Source organism: Anopheles ziemanni, chromosome 3 (genome assembly GCF_943734765.1).
Source record: "Anopheles ziemanni chromosome 3, idAnoZiCoDA_A2_x.2, whole genome shotgun sequence".
Taxonomy (NCBI): Eukaryota; Metazoa; Arthropoda; class Insecta; order Diptera; family Culicidae; genus Anopheles; species Anopheles ziemanni.
Genome location: NC_080706.1, coordinates 11,182,341 through 11,201,577, shown reverse-complemented (window position 1 = coordinate 11,201,577; position 19,237 = coordinate 11,182,341). Strand labels below are relative to the sequence as shown.

The window sequence follows — 19,237 nt, the reverse complement described above, 5'->3', positions numbered from 1 at the left end:
ACGAGTTTGTTTTGTGCATGTCCATTTGCGCCATGTTTGATTGGCAAAATGTTCCTGAATAAGCAAAAACAAGCAGTGCGCCTGCGTGGGGAGGTGTCAGCGCCGAAGTGTGCGGTGGAGGGGCAAGACAAAGATTGCCAAGTATACACAGATTACAATCATATTCGCGCGTGCATTTCTATGTTGCTGTAGTAATGCAGTAACAGAAGGCAAAACCAAATAATTATAAAACTAAATTAAATGCTGCTAAGCTCGTGTACATGTGACACCTGGGCACGACGTAACCGGATTTAACAGTTGGATAAAAGGGGGATTTTTTGATAAACCAGTCCTCGAATTTCGGTAAGGGGATTACCACGGTTATCGACGTGAACTTCTCTTTCTGTTGTGCATTCTAGTTTGATAAAAACGTATGCTGAAAAGATACGGTGGCTTCTTTGTTGAAACCACTAAATCCATCGTCAACGTTGGCCATGACGTGATTTAGCTTTATTAAATTATTACTTCACGTCCTCATCATTCTGCTTCTTTATTCCAGCCTAGAGCCAGCCAGTACATAAAAAACAACATTTGAACTCGTGACGGAAACACAGGACAGTAAACGGCAACGTGATGGGGTCCCTTTTCCGCAGTGAGGAGATGTCCCTCTGCCAGCTCTTCCTGCAGAGTGAGGCAGCGTATGCTTGTGTGTCGGAGTTGGGAGAATTAGGATTGGTTCAGTTCCGTGATGTAAGAAATTGCAACCCCCCAGTAAGCTTCTAAACAAGCGAGACCAATTAACAATGGAATCTATTTGTCTACCTGCAGCTTAACCCCGATGTCAACGCGTTCCAGCGCAAGTTTGTCAACGAGGTGCGCCGCTGTGACGAGATGGAGCGCAAGCTGCGCTACCTTGAGAAGGAAATCAAGAAGGACGGCATCCCGATGCTGGACACCGGCGAGAGCCCCGAGGCCCCGCAGCCCCGCGAGATGATCGATCTGGAGGCAACCTTCGAGAAGCTGGAGAATGAGCTGCGCGAGGTGAACCAAAACGCCGAAGCGCTCAAACGTAACTATCTCGAGCTGACGGAGCTGAAGCACATCCTGCGTAAGACTCAGGTCTTCTTTGACGAGGTAAGTGTGTATGGGGTTCGTCCGGCAAGCTCTGTCCTTTTGTTTTTGTTCTAGTATTCATGATTTAACAGTTTTTATGTGTTTTTCGACTTCTTTGAGCATTAACTTGTGAAAAACAATCCACATTTCACGGAAGATGAATGCTGAAAGATAGCATCAGAATGTAAAAAAAAGTCATTCGTTTACTGTCACACATACAGGATTTTGTTTTTGGACTACTTCTACATTTTTAAGTTTTTTTAGTAACAAAACTTATAACGCATTACCTACTGAGTATCGATTTTCCATCAATTCGTACCGTACCATCGTATGTGGAGAAAATTAAATTTTAAATTTAAAGCAAAAGGTACAACCATTATTTAAACGTAACGTCCGTCTCTATTTGAAGTGGTACACGGGTATTTAAGGGGTTAATGGAATATTCTAACAAGCTATTGATTTTTGTTGGTACTTTAACAACACGTGTTGCTAAAAACTACACCCGCCCACACAGCAGATCACAAGCAATTCATACCACTGCTAAACAACTCATTCGACCTGAAACTCAAAAGAAGACGCTAAATCGTTCCGAATGAAACGCTCTCAATAATCATCCTGTCTATCCACACAGCAATAATGAATAAGTGCATTTTTTATAGGGTCTTAAACGTTATTTGCATGCTTACATTTTTTTTCAATGTAATTTATATATTACACCACCAGCAGAAGGTGTATTTGGAGTTTTCAGACCGTCGATCTATACTGAATACCATCTGGATACACCTTTTACTGATTTCCTTTACTTGCTCGATTTTACTAATATCCATAATTGAATGCAGATGCTACAGTGCCTGTTTTTTCGCGCTCATTTTTATAAACAAAAGGAATACAATATTTACCGTGAATCAGTTAATTGAATATTCTAAAACAGATTGCTTATTGCTGCAACACAACTGACTGCTACTGGTGGCTGGTAGTGCGCAAATTCCTTTCATTCATACCTTTATACCATATCAACATCCTCCCAACGCATTATCTTTTCTTTTCTACCGAAAGCAATACTCTGCTATGCAAAGTTAGTCAGAACATATTAGATGGGATTATTTATCAATATTATAGATAGTGTTTTAACTAAGTTCTTGCAGAATCATCTCTCTTATATGATTTCGGCATATGGCCAATGTTTACAAGTTATGCGTAGAGCAATATAGTGAATAGTTAATTTATTTAAATCATTAATTATCTTCCTAAATGACTCTAGTAATGTGTTTAACATTCTTGCAGTTTTTTGTTGAGGGTTTTTTAAAGCATATGAAAAAAATGAAAGTATCCTACACGAATTTTACAAATAATGTTTTCAACAACGTCAGCACTCTTATAAATATTTGTTTTAAATTTATACATCGCTCAACTGGATTGATCGTAGCTTCGTCATCAACTCAAGACTTAATTTGTCCCACCTATTTTAGGCCTATGGTCCGTCACTGGTTGGATAATCTAACGTCTAGCATATCACTAACGGTTATGGTTCGATCTCGTATGTATGAATTAACAACTTTCACCGTACTTATGTACTCGAGTCCCATCGTATATAGCATAACTAACTCGTTCTCGTTCCTTCGTTTGGAATGGTTAACAATTTCTGTATCACCTTTCGGACAATGAATCTCCCTCCCCTCTACAATTGGTGGTGTTTCATTTTATTAATGAGTTTATTTATCAATTTTTGCCCTCCCCTCTCCTTACCTTCTCCTTTTCGCTACTTTGCTGGTTGGGTACGTCATGTTTCGGTTGTGTTGCGATCGCAAAAAAAAAATGCTCATGCGAAAAAAAATACACAATTAATATAAAAAAAAAAACAATTTGATTGGTAAACAAAAACCAATATGCAAAAAAAAACACAATTTCAACGATCGAAAACGAAAAAACAGGCCGTTTATACCGGAAATGTACCTAATAAGACAAGAAACCGCTATCAACAGATGGCGGATTCGCACAGGGAAGAGGAGCAGGTTAACCTTCTTGGTGAGGAGGGCATTCGAGCTGGTGGTGCCGGGGCACAGGGACAAAATCTAAAACTAGGGTAAATATACACATTTTTGTTACAATTTACAATCTCTCCATTCCCCGTTCTTCCAAATACCACACCTTCTCTTTCTCACTCTCTCTCTCTTTCCCTTTGAACCCCCTACCCATTCTCTTTTGGGGTCCTTCGAGTGATCCTCGCGTTCTCATCAATGTTTTAAAGTTTCTGCCATTTCCAGCGCATTTTCGCGACGTACAATTATTTGGTTTCGAAACTTCATTATGTTTATATTGTTTACTTTCTGTTAATTTATTTGAACTTTTTTATTTTCCTCTTTCTCCCTTCACGGTTTTACAAATTTCTGTCTCCCGCACACTGTTTATGTTGGTGAGAAGTACGAACATATGGTGTTTACATGATTTATGTAATGCTAACAAGCGAATTCTCAAAGCAAAGTCCTACAATCAAAACATCTATTCGAAACACACAGAACCACATATTGTTACTAACCTGTTCATATTATCTCATCAAGCAATTTCACTAATTAGTTGCTCGTGTAACGCCCTTGGTTCGGTTCGGAATCTGCAGTTACGGTATTGTTTCTCTATGATTTTAAATAATTCATTTTCTTGTTTCATTTCTCGTTGGCACATCCGCGTGTCGTCCTCCGGGTTTATCCGGTAATTTCTCTGGGTCCTTTCCGTGCACGCGCAGAAACGCTACGAGCGTTTTCCCGAGTTCAACCCTATTTATAGCCGACATTTAAGGCAAGCCTTTGGAGTTTTGTTGTTTACCTTGTCGTGTATTGTATGGTGGCTAATTTTTCCAGCAAACTACATGTGCTGTTTGTTTAATTAAAACTTGATGCATTTTAAAGCAGTTTTAATTGTGCAGTACAAACAAAAAAGAAATAAAATTATTGTTAGTTTTCCATTGTTCTCCAATCAATATCTGCGAATGTGAATGTCCCATACTAATTGCACAGTTCGTTTGACTTACTTGTGGTTATGTTTTTCTGGACCTACGCTAACACACCCCTATTGTGCTTGTTGACCCCCTAGATCATTACCATTTGTTACAGTTGCTCCGCTTCTATCAAATACCCCTCACTTTCACTTCGTCTGTCAATTCTATCCTGCACCTCTATCTCACTATTTCTATTTCTGCTTTCTTTCCAAAATAGTTTCCAAAGGTAGAGTATTTTGCGTAGTTTTGTGTAACATTAGTACATCTACAGAAACGGCAGGCGTACTAATTTCGTCTGCCTCTGCCTACACTATATCGTCTTAGTTTAGTAGATGTCTTTTAACCAACATACACACTATGGGCTTTTCTTGCTAACTTCGTTCAATCTTCTAACTTTCACTAACACTGTTTAGTTGAAACGCTCGATTACTGATAAGTGTGATTAAAAACGTTTTCTTTAAATAATGGTATGTATTTTTTCTTATATCAATCAATCTGGATGAATCGAACCATTCGCAAATCACCGTCGAGCAATCCTTCTCCGTAACGTTTTTTGGTTGTGTTTTGAGGATTGATTCAAAATGTTCTGTTATAGTTTGTCCAAATTGCCAAAAATACGTCCGATATTCTGCGTTTCCTGTCATCTTTCGTTTACCTTTTGTTCGATCATCTTTTGATCCTCCTATTGTAAGTTTTATGTACGTTGTGACATGTCTCCTCATTGCATCACATTATCAGAAAAATCACTTCCCCATCAACCGTGTTCAAATCGTGACAGTACATAATTATATATATTTTAGAGCGATAACTTACACACAATCCAAACAAATCAAATATGTAAACTGAACAATAATATTTCACTCACACGAACCTGTTTGTTGAATGTGCAGCAAGAAGGTGGAATGCATACCACCGAATCGATGACCCGAGCGTTGATCACCGACGAATCACGCACTGGCAAGGCAATGGGTCCTGTTCAGCTAGGGTAGGTTCGAATTTGGTCGTCTTGCGTCCTAATTTTTCTTTTTTATTTTTCCTTTTTTAATTATTTCGGGTTACCCGTACACTGCACCAATTCGGTTTTCCCTTAAGTTTGGTTTAATGTTCTCTCTTTTCTTAACTTTTTTTGAATAGTTTTTAGTTTTTATACCGGCACTCTTTTCACTCTTTACTTTCTTTTTACGAAAAAAAAGCTTCTTCTATCTGCTGCGGTGTTTTTGATACATTTTAATTTTCAGCTTAGTTTTTTTCTTGTCTCATGTTTGGATAAGTGCTTCGATACTTGTTTTTCATTTTCATTTTCTATTTTAAAGCTATCCTTTTTATTTTTTCTTTTAATACATACTTAATCTATCTTCCTTTGATCTATATGATATTAATGTGACTAATTTTTAACTGCAGTTTTCTGGAAAAATCACAAGACACAGAAGAATACCTTCCATGGTCAGTAGTAGTGCTAACAATCGATGATCTACATGTTTGTGATTGTTCGAAGTAGATTCTTCTCTTACGCTGCCATATCGCTATGTAACAGCTCACGCCTATCGTTCACACGCATATTTTAAATAATACCCACATTACCTCCCATATTTGTCACATCATGTTTTGCGCCATGTAACAGCATACCTTTTGCTGTGAACATTTTATCATTATTATTTCGTTGTGCAATGAATATCTATCCTCCCTTAGCCTTAGCTAGTGACATTAATGATTAAAGCCACCCTGGTATCCTACTTGACTGGTGTGTCGACTTTTCAGTGTTTATTACTACACGATTGAATGTGGCTTCGCTGTGTTTGCATCGCTTTTGTATTGTTTTACCAGAATTTAATTCCTTAGTAGACAAAAAAAAATCCAATAACACAAATTCTGCCCAGTCGATCGTGCAATTATACATAACTGTTCATCCAATTCTTTAACAGCGACATTATCATTTGCTGTTGTGTACCTATTTTATTGACTTTAAACTAGGATAATCCCTTTTGTTCTATGCTTGTACAGCATGGCATCGTCGAAGCAACTCCAATCGGCAAAAATGGCAAAGCTCATCAGTAAATTCATTTATAACATCGCCCACCTCGGCACGTAACTCACTAACACGTCTGGTACAGCTGGTTGATCGTTGCTGGTTATTTGTTCATGTTTTTAGTATTACATAAATCAGTTCACCTAAAACAAGATGTTGGTATGAAAAAATTTGAAAATCAGGCAAGCCAATATGATCATAGTGCTTTAGCCTGCAAACAGTATCAAAAAGTGGCATATTTTTGTTTATGGTCTTTCTAGTGTTATTTCGAACTTTTTTTCCCGTTTACATCTACCCCCTCTGCCACGCTCGTTCACAACCATTTGTTGTTCCTGCATCAGTTTGCAACCCGCGGTTGCAAAATTTGATAATGGCACGATGAAGTTTTCAAATTTTTTCAATCGCTCGTAAAGTGTTCTTTCTCACAATCTATTATTTTAACCTTTCCCTACCCTCACTGTCTAGCTATACTAAAACCCTAAGATACAATCCTTCATGTTCCTTATCTCGCTGTTTCAAACTTTATTATCTCTCGCTCTCTTTCTCTCTTCCCTTTGGTCCTGTTTCCAAATATTCGTTTCACTAAAATCCTTACTGGAGCTATGATTAATGGAATTATTTCTTTTTGCACCAACAATGTTCCGCTTCGAACATAAAAACCTTGCGTTCGCTGGCGTAACGAACGTGCAGCTTTGTTGCCGGAGTGATTCTGCGTGAGCGCTTGCCAGCCTTCGAACGGATGCTATGGCGTGCGTGCCGTGGCAATGTGTTTCTGCGCCAGGCGATGATCGAGGACCCGCTCGAGGATCCGTCGAATGTAAGTTCGCCCATTGAACCGCACGAATGTGCCAGTGCTTTAATGTTTGCCTTTTCATCCTCCTTTCTTACCTCGCAACAGGGAGACAAGGTGTACAAGTCGGTGTTCATCATCTTCTTCCAAGGCGACCAGCTGAAGACGCGCGTGAAGAAGATCTGCGAGGGCTTCCGTGCGACGCTCTATCCGTGCCCGGAAGCGCCGACCGATCGGCGTGAGATGGCGATGGGCGTGATGACGCGCATCGAGGATCTGCACACCGTGCTCGGGCAGACGCAGGACCACCGTCATCGGGTGCTGGTGGCCGCGGCCAAGAACCTAAAGAACTGGTTCGTGAAGGTGCGCAAGATCAAGGCGATCTACCACACGCTGAACCTGTTCAATCTGGACGTGACGCAAAAGTGTCTGATCGCCGAGTGCTGGGTGCCGCTGCTCGACTTCGAGACGATCCAGATCGCGCTGCGTCGTGGTACCGAGCGTTCCGGGTCGTCCGTGCCGCCCATCCTGAACCGCATGGAAACGTTCGAGGATCCGCCGACGTACAACCGGACGAACAAGTTCACCAACGCGTTCCAGGCGCTGATCAACGCGTACGGTGTCGCGAGCTACCGTGAAATGAACCCGGCCCCGTATACGATCATCACGTTTCCGTTCCTGTTCGCCGTGATGTTTGGCGATCTGGGTCACGGGCTGATCATGGCCCTGTTCGGCCTGTGGATGGTGCTGAAGGAGAAGCCGCTCGCCGCCAAGAAGTCCGACAATGAGATCTGGAACATATTCTTTGGCGGTCGGTACATCATCTTCCTGATGGGCGTGTTCTCGATGTACACCGGCTTCGTGTACAACGACATTTTTTCGAAGTCGCTCAACCTGTTCGGATCGGCCTGGAGCATCAACTATAACACCTCGACCGTCATGAGCAACAAGGCGTTGCAGCTGGACCCGAAAGGGCTTGACTACGCGCAGACACCGTATCCAATTGGGCTCGATCCCGTCTGGCAGGTGGCACCACTGAACAAAATTATCTTCCAGAACGCGTACAAGATGAAGATCTCGATCATCTTCGGCGTGATCCACATGCTGTTCGGTGTGTTCGTTGGCCTGTTCAACCATCGCTACTTCAAGAACAAGATGGCCATCTACTGCGAGTTCATCCCGCAGGTGATCTTCCTGGTATTCCTGTTCTTCTACATGACCCTGCTGATGTTCATCAAGTGGGTGAAGTACTCGGCCAGTTCCGAAACCGTCGAATTCTCTGCCGGATGCGCCCCGTCGATTCTGATCACGTTCATCAACATGGTGCTGTTCAAAGCGCCCGAAGAGGGTGGGGACTGCTCGCCGTACATGTTCGCCGGTCAGGCGGGGCTGCAGAAGTTCCTGGTTGTCGTGGCGCTCCTGTGCGTGCCCTGGATGTTGCTTGCCAAACCGATTTTGATCATGCGTGGTCGTAAGGAAGCTGCGGTAGGTTTAAAAATTCGACGAAAGCTGTTATCATTTCAGTCTTATCCCATTGATCTCATCTCGTCGCCACCAGCATCAACCCATCGTACCGTACAGCAACGAGAATGGTGACGCCGATGGCGCTGGTCTGAACCACTCAGCAACGGCCCCGGCCGGTCAGCCGCAGCAGCAGGGCGCTGGACACGGACACGATAACGAAGAAATGTCTGAGATCTTTATCCATCAGGGCATCCACACGATCGAGTACGTCTTGGGATCCGTCTCGCATACCGCTTCCTACCTTCGTTTGTGGGCTCTCTCGCTGGCTCATGCCCGTAAGTACAGCGAATCTCTCGAATTCCGCGAATAGTGGCAGCTGATGGTTGAATGGATGGTTTTTTCTTCCGACAGAGCTTGCCGAAGTGTTATGGAACATGGTGCTGCAGAACGGACTCAAGCAGGACGGATGGATCGGAGGCGTTGCTCTGTGGGCCGTGTTCGCTTTCTGGGCCGTGCTTACCGTCGGCATTCTGGTGCTGATGGAGGGGCTTTCCGCCTTCCTGCACACCCTCCGTTTGCACTGGTAAGTGAAGCGTCACTGCCTGCTTGCGTTGTACCCTTGGTTAACAATATTTTTTCTCCTACTACTTCCAGGGTGGAGTTCCAGAGCAAATTCTATGCCGGTCTCGGCTACGCGTTCCAACCGTTCTCGTTCGAGGTTATCCTGGAAACAAGCTCCAGCTCTACCGAGGACTAAGCGCGATCGCACAAAAATGAGGCTACGGACGACATGTGGTGGGACTGTTGGTACGGAAAACAATTATTACACTTTTACTAACCCCAATTGGCTGCGGCGGATTACGTTAAACAGCAAATTTAAAATACCCACACAAACGAGACACATAGAACCCTTTTGATGGTGTGCCGGTAAGCAAGCGTCATCCTTGCACACGTAAACATATGCGGCATTGCATACGCTTCAACCTATTAACTAACTCGAAATATAAATTATACGCGTAGTCTTTGATGTCATGTTATAAACGAATTTATCGCCAGAGTTTGTGAAGAGAAACATGCGTGTGATCGGTCGTCGATACCGGGTTGGCTTTCGTTGCTCTTAGCGCGGCGACGACTCGCCGGAGATCCGCAGAGTAGTGTGTCCATCCGCTTTTCGTCACCTAGCTTTCCCTTCCCCCAAACCAGGCTTCTAACGGACAAATGCACTGCAAAACTATATAACCAACCGAAATAAATGTTACTCGTTCATTAGTGTCAGCAAAGCAGATATGGTGTGTGATACTCGGTCAGGAAATTCGAACCGAAAGAAAATAGTTAATTCAATACATACTCTTTTCACTGAAATGGCTCCAACATTGTTGGTTTTTTATTTGCCAAGTCCAAAATTATAGCGGGTTCCATTTGGGTTTACGGGCCCATCGGCTGGTACGCCCTCAACGCCACGAATACCGATGCCCAGGTTGAAAAGACAGCTGGACCATATCAAGCTGATAAGCAGCATGAACAGAATCCTCGTGTAGTTGTTGCCCATAGCCGTTGGTTTTGAGGAAAGTTTTTTGTTTATGGAATGTTGCAAATCGTTTCCTTTTCTTTTTACTTCACTCGAACGATATGAGGAGGTAACACGTGAGGAGATGCTCGCTTGTTCCTCGGTTTTATACTTGTACGCGAAGGTGTTACTTCAACTGGAACTGATTGGGGCGTTTCGGATTACGCGAACGTTGCCTAACGATAAGCAATCGTTTAAGGTAATTGTTGTATTGTTTCGGACAAAATGAAATCTAATTGTTTAACAAACGTTTTGGCTAGCGTTATCGCGTCGTAGTGTTCTTATGATTGGATCAAGATTTTATAAGTCCTATTACACTGGTTCATTTCCCTATACCGAAGCAGTACCTTTGTCTGCCACAGGCGGGTAGAGTTTCCTTCCGAGTAGTAGTAGTGGGAGGAGATTCCGTATCGAACATCCCATCGTATCCGACATTCTGGAAAGGCACCGGGCTTGCATTCACCATAGTAGCGACCAAAAGGCAGCAGTATAGCGCCAGACAGAAAACCACCACTGGCAGCCGATGAGTTGCGATGCTTATTCTCATTCTTGGAGCTGCAAGCAAAAATATGGTATACGACGGAATTAGGTTTGTTTCAGTTTCTGGATTTCCAGAAACTAAATCCTACATCTTATTGAAAGGTCCACAGGGTGTATCAGCCGTTAACTTGGTAGATGTAGCGAAAAATAACAATTGTTCTCACAGCGAAGATACCACAGCAATCAACTACCGACAAGAAGCGATACAAAATAATACAACGCTGCTAAATGCTTGGTGTGCAGTATTTATACAGGTTTAATTATTTATGGCCATATTGCATTTAGATTTGGTTGATCATGAAACATGTGTCGTGCGAAATTGCCGATGCAAACATGGTCCAGGTTGCTACGATTATTCGATTCGATAAAGAGGAGAAACATTTGTGGCGGACGGCTCTACCGAACTTCGTAGTTTTTTGTTCAAATTCCCTTGTTTGAATGGTACGTACAATTTTCTTTGAATGTTTATTTTTATCATCACTTGTGTGGTTTTCTTTATTTTGTTTTTTTGAACTTTATAGAATTTTGTGTTGGGGGTTTTGTTTAGTTCATCGTATAGTTTATTTAATAGTTTTTACACTCAATTCTGCATCGTACTTGGAGAGCGTCACTGGATAAATATTTACAGAAATCTTCCGTTACACTTATGGATTATCATCAATAGTACATAGGGTGTAGGTATAAATAGATGTATAATGATGTGTTGCCTGCGATCACGCAAGCATGTGTTTAAAATGAAGTGCATAATATTTTGTGTAGATCGGACAATCGTACGTGGTTTCCTTTTCTACGATTTTTCAAACTTTTAATGTTCTACCTCATGGAAAACTTTTAGAAGGAATGTCTCATACCCGTGATATTTGACGAAATTAGATGTTCATTTATTTTAATAATGATCTTTCTTCGTACGACTTGAAATGTTGTTAAAAAATCTACAAATAAGTGGATGATAAGTAATTGAAACATGCACTTTTTATTGTTTTCTAAAACAACGATTGTATGGTTTTTTATTTTATTTCACTTCATCATGTTCTTCTTGTATCTCATGTCGGGTGTTTTGCATTCATCAGTCCTTCGTAACGTCATTAACATCTTAATCTGTACAACTACAACTTTTATCGCTCGTTTCTTACCGTCCTCACGCCAAATAGCTGCACATTGTTGCGGGCTGGGAGGTGTAATAAATGTGTTATGTTCCCGATGGGTTGGCTGGGTTTGACTGGATCGATCACCATCTTGTCAATGTTTTGATGAATAAATTTTTGTTTTCGCCTCAAAAGAAAACTCTTCCGACTAAAGGGTCCATCGGGTAGTTTGAAGGACAGATAGTTTAAGTTTCATGTTAGCATGTTTTTTTCTTTATATTAACTTGAAGAACGAGAAACGGGAGAGAATAGTCTCTTTAATTTGATGCTCTTCCGGTTTTACATTGAACTCTTCTTTACGGGCCATAATTCTAGCTCAACGGCTGACGACGATTTAATTGATAATGCTCCATAGTTTAAACTGACTTGACGTGTTGAAATTTGCGTAAAGCAATTGAAATGAGAGCTTATAAGTACATTGTTTATGTGTGTATATTTTGTTTTAAAATGTTCCTCCCATTCCATATCGGGGAATACAATAAGTTACAACATTCTCTCCAGCTTTCCATCGTACGCTGCACCGGCGGTATGTTTAGCGGGGGTTTGTGTGCATTCTGTATGATATTTTTATTTTTGTTTTCTTTTTTTTTATATATTTTACATCGCATTGCACTCATGCAGGAAAGCGCTGCCAGTCCAGCGGGTTGTTGTGTTCTTGGTTCTTGGCGTGGCAAATGGGAGCAGGGGGCATTCATTTCCAATCACACAATCTCGCACAAGTTGGGTTTTCTGTTTATTGGTTTTTGCATCCGACGAATGTCATACGGTACGCCACGGAATGGGGAGAGCCGACGGAAACCGGCACCGATTAGCGTTTGCCCAGGCCAAAGTTGTACCGGTTGGGGAGCCGCTTGTTGAAGTCGTCCGCATCGAAGTAACGCTTGCCGAGCCCGAAGTCGTACGTGCGCCTTTTTCCTAGGCCGAAATGATACCGGTAGGCGGCTGCGTGCGGTTTGTGGATACGAAGGCGGATAAGGGTGAGGGTGAACGTTAGGGAATACTTTTTTTATACTTGTTCAAGCAAAACCTACCACCAGCCCCGTTGCCGGAAGAGGCCCGTTTAGCGGCATCCTTGTCCTTCTCTGCGTCGTAGTCGAACTGTCCGTCCTTCGTGATCAGGTTGGCGTAATCGTTGTCATTCCAGCCGAGCTGATTGCCCATCAGCCCATCGTACTCGTAATCCGACCCTCCGATGGGACTAGTCAAAGTGAACAGGACAAGATGGTTTTAAACGATTTCTTAAATAGGCTAAATGTACTGTTTTGTTTTAGGTCGCTGTACTTACCTCCCACGTTTGCCCAGCCCGAAGTTGTAGTGTGGCAACCGTTTGGCTCCGGGCACGTCCTCGATGATGTAGCGCCGCTTGCCGAGTCCAAAGTTGTACTTCGGCGAGCGCACGGCGAGCAGGTGCTGGAACTGGGACGTCGAAATTTCCCCCTGCCCGGACACGCGGTCACGGGACGTCGACGGTTCGTCCAGGTCGAAGTCACCACCGGCACCGCCGGACGCGCTGCCTGCCGCGGCAGGAAGCGACCAGCTTACCGACAGGCAGAGGGACAGCGTCATGTACGCGACCAGCACCGGCGTCCACGTGTAGCTGCGCATCTTGCGTTCGGGGAGCGAGGTTTCGATAGGCAGCAGAAACAGTTGGACTGCAAATGAAACCAGATACATTGATGCAAATATTAAAATTTATGTGTGTTTGACAACCCATTATTCACATCGACCGAGTGCGTCCTCGAGTGAATGTGTTTTAGCATTTGTAATATTATGAAAAGTACTCGTACTTTTGGCGGAAAAGATTATCAGACTGAATCTATTTCCTTTTCCAAATCAATTCCTCTCCACGCGAAACCGAAACCACACAATCTCCGTACAAACATGTGGAACGTTTAAGAAGTTAAACTTCCGGTTGGTTGGGGAATTGAATCCCACCGCCTACTCATCTCATCAAGTGAGCTTTGCTCCTCACCCGAGAAGTTGGTTCATCAAGCTTCATCCAAACCCGAGTTGTATCTCATTTCGCGAAAAGGTGTTCATTCCGATGGATGCTGCGCGACTTCAACATGTTCATTTTTACTTCGGACTTTTTATCAACCTATTCCAGCCTTGTGATGAATGCAAAAACATTTGGTTGTTTTGCGATTAAACTTGCAAAGAAAAAAAAAAACACCCCCGCTCACATTGGTTCGGTAAAACCTCGTGGTAAATCGTTTGTCGTGGAATTTACAATGGTAAACACTTGTGAGTTTAAAGCGAACCAATGTGATTGCCAGAGAAAAAACTTATCATTAGTAAATGGTACAAGGAACAGTTGTACAAGTGCAAGAAATATTTTCGTAGATTTTAATTAGGATTGTTTCCCATTTCATCCTGCTTTCATGCTTTACTTAGTCAATTTAATATGCCATTAATGTGCTGTTCAATTAATTCGCATAGAAGGGAGGTTTTGTTCATTCATTTATTGTACACCACTGCTAGCTGTTTATCGTCCGTAAATTTCCACGATAAAGTTGTACCCGTTGCCACGCTGCGACTTCAGGTGTACCGTCGTGTAGTTGTAACCGATGCCACCCGCGTACAGGCTCGCGTAGCCACCCTTTCCGTTGATGTACTGATCAATGACCCAGATGGCCGAAATGTTGCGTCCCTGCTGGCCCTATTTCCACCGGAAGGAGTTGAAGAGAAAACAGAACGTTAGGTACCACCTATAACATCACCCTTTCGCCCATTTGCCAAGCTCACCTTGAGCGGATACACCAGGTCCTGCGATTTGACCTGCAGGATCGTGCCGGACCGGACGGCAATGGTTCGGTTCAGCAGCACGTCCCGCGGATCCTTAACGCCCCAGTAGTAGTTGTTGCTCTGGCTCGCCACCAAACAGGCGAACAGCAGCAGGGCGGAGAACACGGCGAATCCTTTCGACATTTTGTAAGCGTTTGGTTTGTTTGTTTTTTTTTTAACTGAAGGACACTTTCACTCCTATTGCAGTAGCTGATGCTGGGTGCTATATCGTCCGGTCACCGTTGGTCACTGTTTGATGGCTCGATCGGGTGGCAAGAACCGTATTTATAATGCAAAATCTCGGCCCCAGAATCGTTATCTTATCGGAGCTCGCTCGCGAGCGGCACCACAATTCAATAACAGCCGTTTCGCTTCCCATCGTCACTGCTTGAATTACCCAAACCACCGCTCCCCCACCGACTGTATCTCTTAGTCAGTTAGTTTGATAACCCGTTTCCAACAAGTAGCTGAAGAAGTGGCTGACAAGAAGATGGTACTTCTGTTGTCACTCGCCCGTTTTTCAGTGTATCTTCTTCGGAGCGGGAGAAAAAAGGCAATTGGAGGTGCCTCCGACCCTCTCCCTTCCCGAAATGCAACCTGGTTTCGGCTGGCGAACGGGGAAGAACTCGCATTATCTACTTCCGCCCATCAAGGTCTGTCGAGCATGACTCAGTGGCGCGATGAAGATCGTTGTGTTTTATGGCACGCTTGAATTTTCGCACCCGTTTCCGTGCGTAGTGTGTAGTACACATTGATAAGCACTCGGTGGCAGCAGGTGTCAACGAATGGTAATGAACTGCACGTTGGTGCAATCTAGGCAAATGTCAATCTGATGGTAGATTGGTGTGGAAATGGCACAAAAGCGTGATTAAATTAATGAAACAATTCTCATTTGTTCGGCGTGTGTAGGCGGCTTCAAACTCATCGTCCAAAATGATTCACCTCTTGCACGCGAGCTAATCTATGGAAACAGTTTATTTTTCTCCTTATTTATGTTATCTCGTAGATCCATCAACAAACAGGTTTTTTTCTCACAAACTACAGGATTTTTCTGGAATAGAAGCGTTCTGTTGTTCATAACGCGCACTTTTCGTTAAAACTTCTATAAAGTACCAAATTCGTGTGTATAACACCACGATTATTACTCCGAAAAGTAGCATTGCGGAGGATTAGATTAATTTTTTATTCAAATCAAAGTAATTTTGCAAATTAAGTCAAGTACTACGTGCAGAATTTTTTATTAAAAGAATGGAATTTAATAAACGAAGAATTGTTTCAAGAATCTTGTTTCTATTTTCGAAATTGGCTTAAAATATCAGAGTGGTGTTATATAAGGGTGATGTTATAGCACAGATTAATTCTTCTTCTTCTTCTTCTTCTTGGCGTAACGACCTCTTGGGCTTACGAGACTTGTTTCCCTGTTGTACGTGGATAGCACAGATTAATTATTAAACACAAATTAGAATACTGCCGATTCGCTCTTCAACATAAAGTATTTTTAAAGCGTCTGGTACTGGCCAACATTTCCAACCTAAACAGCTGACACTCCTAGTAAAGAATGAAATGGAATGAATCCCGAACGGAAGCCTCCCGGCTTGGTTTGTTAACTACTACTACCTCTACAAGCCAGACTTCACTTTCATTCATAAAAGAGCTTAGTTGCAGAACTTATCGATTTTGCTCCACTATCGATTCCAGTGCCTGCCGTAGGGTCGAATTTGTAATATGTTTACTTTTCCACAGCCTAATCCTTTCAATATTACTCTTATCGCCCGTACACCAGCCTCTGCAGCCGGTAGCCGAGATTCTGTGCATAGAGAGAATACATGTTCCTACACTGTCTGCCAGAAATAGCCGACTAATCCTTCTCCGTCCTTCCTGGTGGCACAACTTAATGGTACATAACAGCCTCGACGTAGCTTCTTCTGTTCGCTCACTTTTTCACGAACACAATGGACGTTTGATTTTGCTGTAAAATTGACGGTCAAGTCAAACAGCCCAACAATGGGAGCATCGATTAGAGCCATCGTTGAACTTCGTTAGAATAGGATGCTTTGGAAAATGATCGTAGATCATTCGCATAATTTCTGGTCCATTTTACTTTGGCATAGATGCGTCATCATAGGAATAATTTTCACCCAGAAGAAGCACTTGAAAAAGTCTTTCAAATATCTCTTTATTTTCTAATGATTAAATTAAAATTTAACCGACGTACTGAGCATAATTTAACCATAATGAAAATGTACCCTACAGGTAAATTACTCGTAAGTTCTGCCAAATCTGCCCGAGAGCGTTCCAGAAACGAACCTTAAGCTTGACCGGGACCGTTCTTATCTCATCCACGCTTCAATTACCCTACACCATCTCTAAGACGAGATTGGAAATCTGAGGCGGACGATTTTAATGTGAATCTAATTTTAGAGCTCTCCTCGTAGCACCATTTCGTGATTCTTGGGATCTAGCCAGTGGTGTTTGTTTTCGGGTTTTCGGAGAATTAATTTGATAAATTGTCGAAATAAGAACGAAATGACAATCGTGGGTCAACAGCAGGTTACTGGTTTTCGAAACAGGTTACTCGTTGCCTGCAATAGAAACTAATCTTTCAACGGATTTATTTCGTTCAATCAAATGATGATGTGTTTCATACACCAGTGAAAATAATCAGATTTTTAATTATTTTTATTGTTTCCGGTACGTTGAATGGGTACGGTTCTCAATTGTCCTTTCGTAGAACTTGGGTTTGATAAACAAGTACCAAATTGTTGCAATATGCTCGACAATCCCTCAAACACCTCTACATTTCTTATTCAAAGACATTGTGTTCAAAAATAAACAATGTCCTTAAATTGTAGTTACACAATGGAACTCCTTAAAAACACTCATTATGCATTCAACACAACGCCGTGTATAGTAAAGCTCTTAACAAATCTTGAGGAATAGTTTACTTTTCGCATCTTCCATGAGCAATGTTAGTCGGTTTACAATGTTATGGAACTGCCCCACCGTGTGGGGCTTTAAATGAAATTCGTACGACAATAGTGCATAAGGATTTAAGCCATAAAAATCTCTCTAGACGCTCTTAAAGTTGATCCAAGCAGAGGAATGAAGGAGAGTGGGTAATTTTTAGCCAGCCACTTCGCCAGGATGAACCGGAAAGCGGAGCCCGGACAAAAAACAATTAGCGAAAACTAATTGTGCGACTAATTGAGCCACTGTTTTTGCTTGTTGTTAGCTTGTTTTTGCTCAACCGTGCAAGAGTGGACTTACTTTGGGCTGGACAAAAAAAGAAGGAAAAGAGGAGAAAAGTGACTGTGAAAGTCAGCGTTTAACGAAGGATAATAAATGCGATGATGGAAATGATTAGTTGCCGCGTTAAGTGGTTACTGTTGCGTGGTACGTGCTGTTGCCGTTGAATGTCGTGGCATAACAAATAGTTCGATGGAATGAAGGAGCTCCCTCGAGTTGCATAATTTTATAGTCAAAAATTAAAGAGACCTTCTTTTCTAAATGCTGCAGTAAATGTATCTAAAATTATATCTAAATAAGGAACAACAAATCTTCGTTCAAAGTAATAGTTCCTGAATCATTACTTTACCGTCAAAAAATTTGAACTATCTCACGGTGACTTTTCAACAAACAAAAGGAACCATTTCATTTAAGGACTGAATTAATTAAACAATCTTCCTTTGATGTGATCGTCCCTTTACTAGCTTTTTGTTCGATGTGAGATCGGTTCCCTTTGAATTAATTGTTGCGTCATTTACGTCGGTCGGCTTCATACTAAGGAAAACTATGACACATTTTCCGTAACTATAACCGTCGACCACGCGAGGCTTACCGGGAAACCTTCCCCAATAATAGTTGATTAATTATTACCATTGTTTTCCACCAGTGCCGTGGTTGGTGAGGCAAACATTACGTTGTGATGAAGCTCAAAACCCCATACCAACAAGGGTTTTTTGACAGCAACCCGAGTATATTGTGGAAGTAGTGTTTCCCCCAACAGCCCAAACTCGACGAAATGGAAGCGCACGCCATGGTGAAATGTTTTGTTTGCTTTGCCACCTCCGAGAGGCAATCGTACGAAGAAGATTAGATGACCGGGGAAGGAGTAAGTGGTAAGTGTGGGAGGCCAGAAAAGTGGGGCGTGATCGGAAAAGCCAAACACGCCGCAACCGTCAAATCACCAACAACAATAGCTATTATCTAGCATTATTTATCATTCCGCAAATAATCCTTGCGCGTATGCTTGCCTCCCTTTCGCGTACCCTAGGGAAGTAAAAGGGAGAGCATGGTGAAAGGAACGAAAGGCAAGCGGGGAGGGGGCAGTTCAATAACGTATTTTATTGTGCGTATTCGGGCAAGCAATGGCTGCGTGCCTCCGGGGCTGATTAGGCTCGTGCTTATGGTGTTGATGGAGGCGCCTGGTGCTGATGGAGGCGCCTGGTGCTGGTCCTGTGTTAATGTCGGGAAACCACCATAGAAAACGTTCAACAACACGTTCATTCACGCCACCAATGAAGCTATCGGTGGTGGCTTGTTATTGTTGACCGGTTTCGGCACGGGGTTTGTGTGCAGCTTCAGGAGATTGCATTAGCGACATTTTCTCCCTCCCGCGTGTTAATCTCATCGCCGTAGTCAGCGATGGAAAACGTGGGACTTCGTGGGTGAATGTTAGATTAACACATCAAAACGGCCGCGGGACTATGTTTCGATTGGCCCCTAATAACCCGCCAGCTGGTACTTAAACGTTCGGCCATTGTTCCTCCACCGTGCGTATGCTTTCGGTGGGTTTTAAGCAGCTTTTCTGCTCGTCGAATGTATTTCAGTCTTTGTT

The 19,237-nt window shown here is 42.7% G+C and overlaps 3 protein-coding genes across 13 annotated transcripts; 1 reads left to right on the top strand and 2 right to left on the bottom strand.

Annotated features, from left to right (window-relative positions):
* Positions 1–548: 548 nt before the first annotated feature.
* On the top strand, positions 549–9,207 carry LOC131288098 (V-type proton ATPase 116 kDa subunit a 1). Of its 11 annotated transcripts, none has more exons than XM_058317207.1 (9): positions 549–729; positions 808–1,113; positions 4,975–5,069; positions 5,486–5,527; positions 6,801–6,927; positions 7,009–8,382; positions 8,459–8,699; positions 8,776–8,947; positions 9,019–9,207. In XM_058317207.1, the coding sequence occupies exons 1-9, from the start codon at positions 613–615 to the stop codon at positions 9,119–9,121; spliced, it is 2,577 nt and encodes an 858-aa protein (XP_058173190.1). In that variant the 5' UTR covers positions 549–612; the 3' UTR covers positions 9,122–9,207. The 11 variants fall into 11 exon arrangements, with proteins under 11 accessions (XP_058173190.1, XP_058173186.1, XP_058173188.1 ...); XM_058317203.1 differs by having other exon boundaries at positions 7,009–8,385; XM_058317205.1 differs by having other exon boundaries at positions 7,009–8,423; positions 8,482–8,699.
* Positions 9,208–12,424: 3,217 nt separating this feature from the next.
* LOC131288146 (helicostatins) lies at positions 12,425–13,221 on the bottom strand. The gene is made up of 3 exons (XM_058317259.1): positions 12,902–13,221; positions 12,648–12,814; positions 12,425–12,558 (listed from the first exon to the last, which is right to left on the bottom strand). Exons 1-3 carry the CDS (start codon positions 13,219–13,221, stop codon positions 12,425–12,427), a joined length of 621 nt encoding a protein of 206 aa, XP_058173242.1.
* An 880-nt stretch (positions 13,222–14,101) lies between these two features.
* LOC131284055 (probable salivary secreted peptide) lies at positions 14,102–14,544 on the bottom strand. Its single transcript, XM_058312909.1, has 2 exons — positions 14,362–14,544; positions 14,102–14,275 (listed from the first exon to the last, which is right to left on the bottom strand). The coding sequence occupies exons 1-2, from the start codon at positions 14,542–14,544 to the stop codon at positions 14,102–14,104; spliced, it is 357 nt and encodes a 118-aa protein (XP_058168892.1).
* Between the last annotated feature and the right edge of the window lie 4,693 nt (positions 14,545–19,237).

Bases quoted from the DNA above. Each gene is read 5' to 3' on its own strand.
- LOC131288146 (XM_058317259.1), bottom strand. From the start codon at position 13,221: ATGCGCAGCTACACGTGGACGCCGGTGCTGGTCGCGTACATGACGCTG. The intron at 12,815-12,901 runs GTAAGTACAGCG...CACTTTGACTAG, and splicing joins GGGCTGGGCAAACGTGGGAG to TCCCATCGGAGGGTCGGATT. The intron at 12,559-12,647 runs GTAGGTTTTGCT...AACCGCACGCAG, and splicing joins TTCCGGCAACGGGGCTGGTG to CCGCCTACCGGTATCATTTC.
- LOC131288098 (XM_058317199.1), top strand. From the start codon at position 613: ATGGGGTCCCTTTTCCGCAGTGAGGAGATGTCCCTCTGCCAGCTCTTC. The intron at 1,120-3,023 runs GTGTATGGGGTT...ACGAAAAAACAG, and splicing joins TCTTCTTTGACGAGGTAAGT to GCCGTTTATACCGGAAATGT. The intron at 6,928-7,008 runs GTAAGTTCGCCC...ACCTCGCAACAG, and splicing joins CGCTCGAGGATCCGTCGAAT to GGAGACAAGGTGTACAAGTC.
- LOC131284055 (XM_058312909.1), bottom strand. From the start codon at position 14,544: ATGTCGAAAGGATTCGCCGTGTTCTCCGCCCTGCTGCTGTTCGCCTGT. The intron at 14,276-14,361 runs GTGAGCTTGGCA...CGGTGGAAATAG, and splicing joins ACCTGGTGTATCCGCTCAAG to GGCCAGCAGGGACGCAACAT.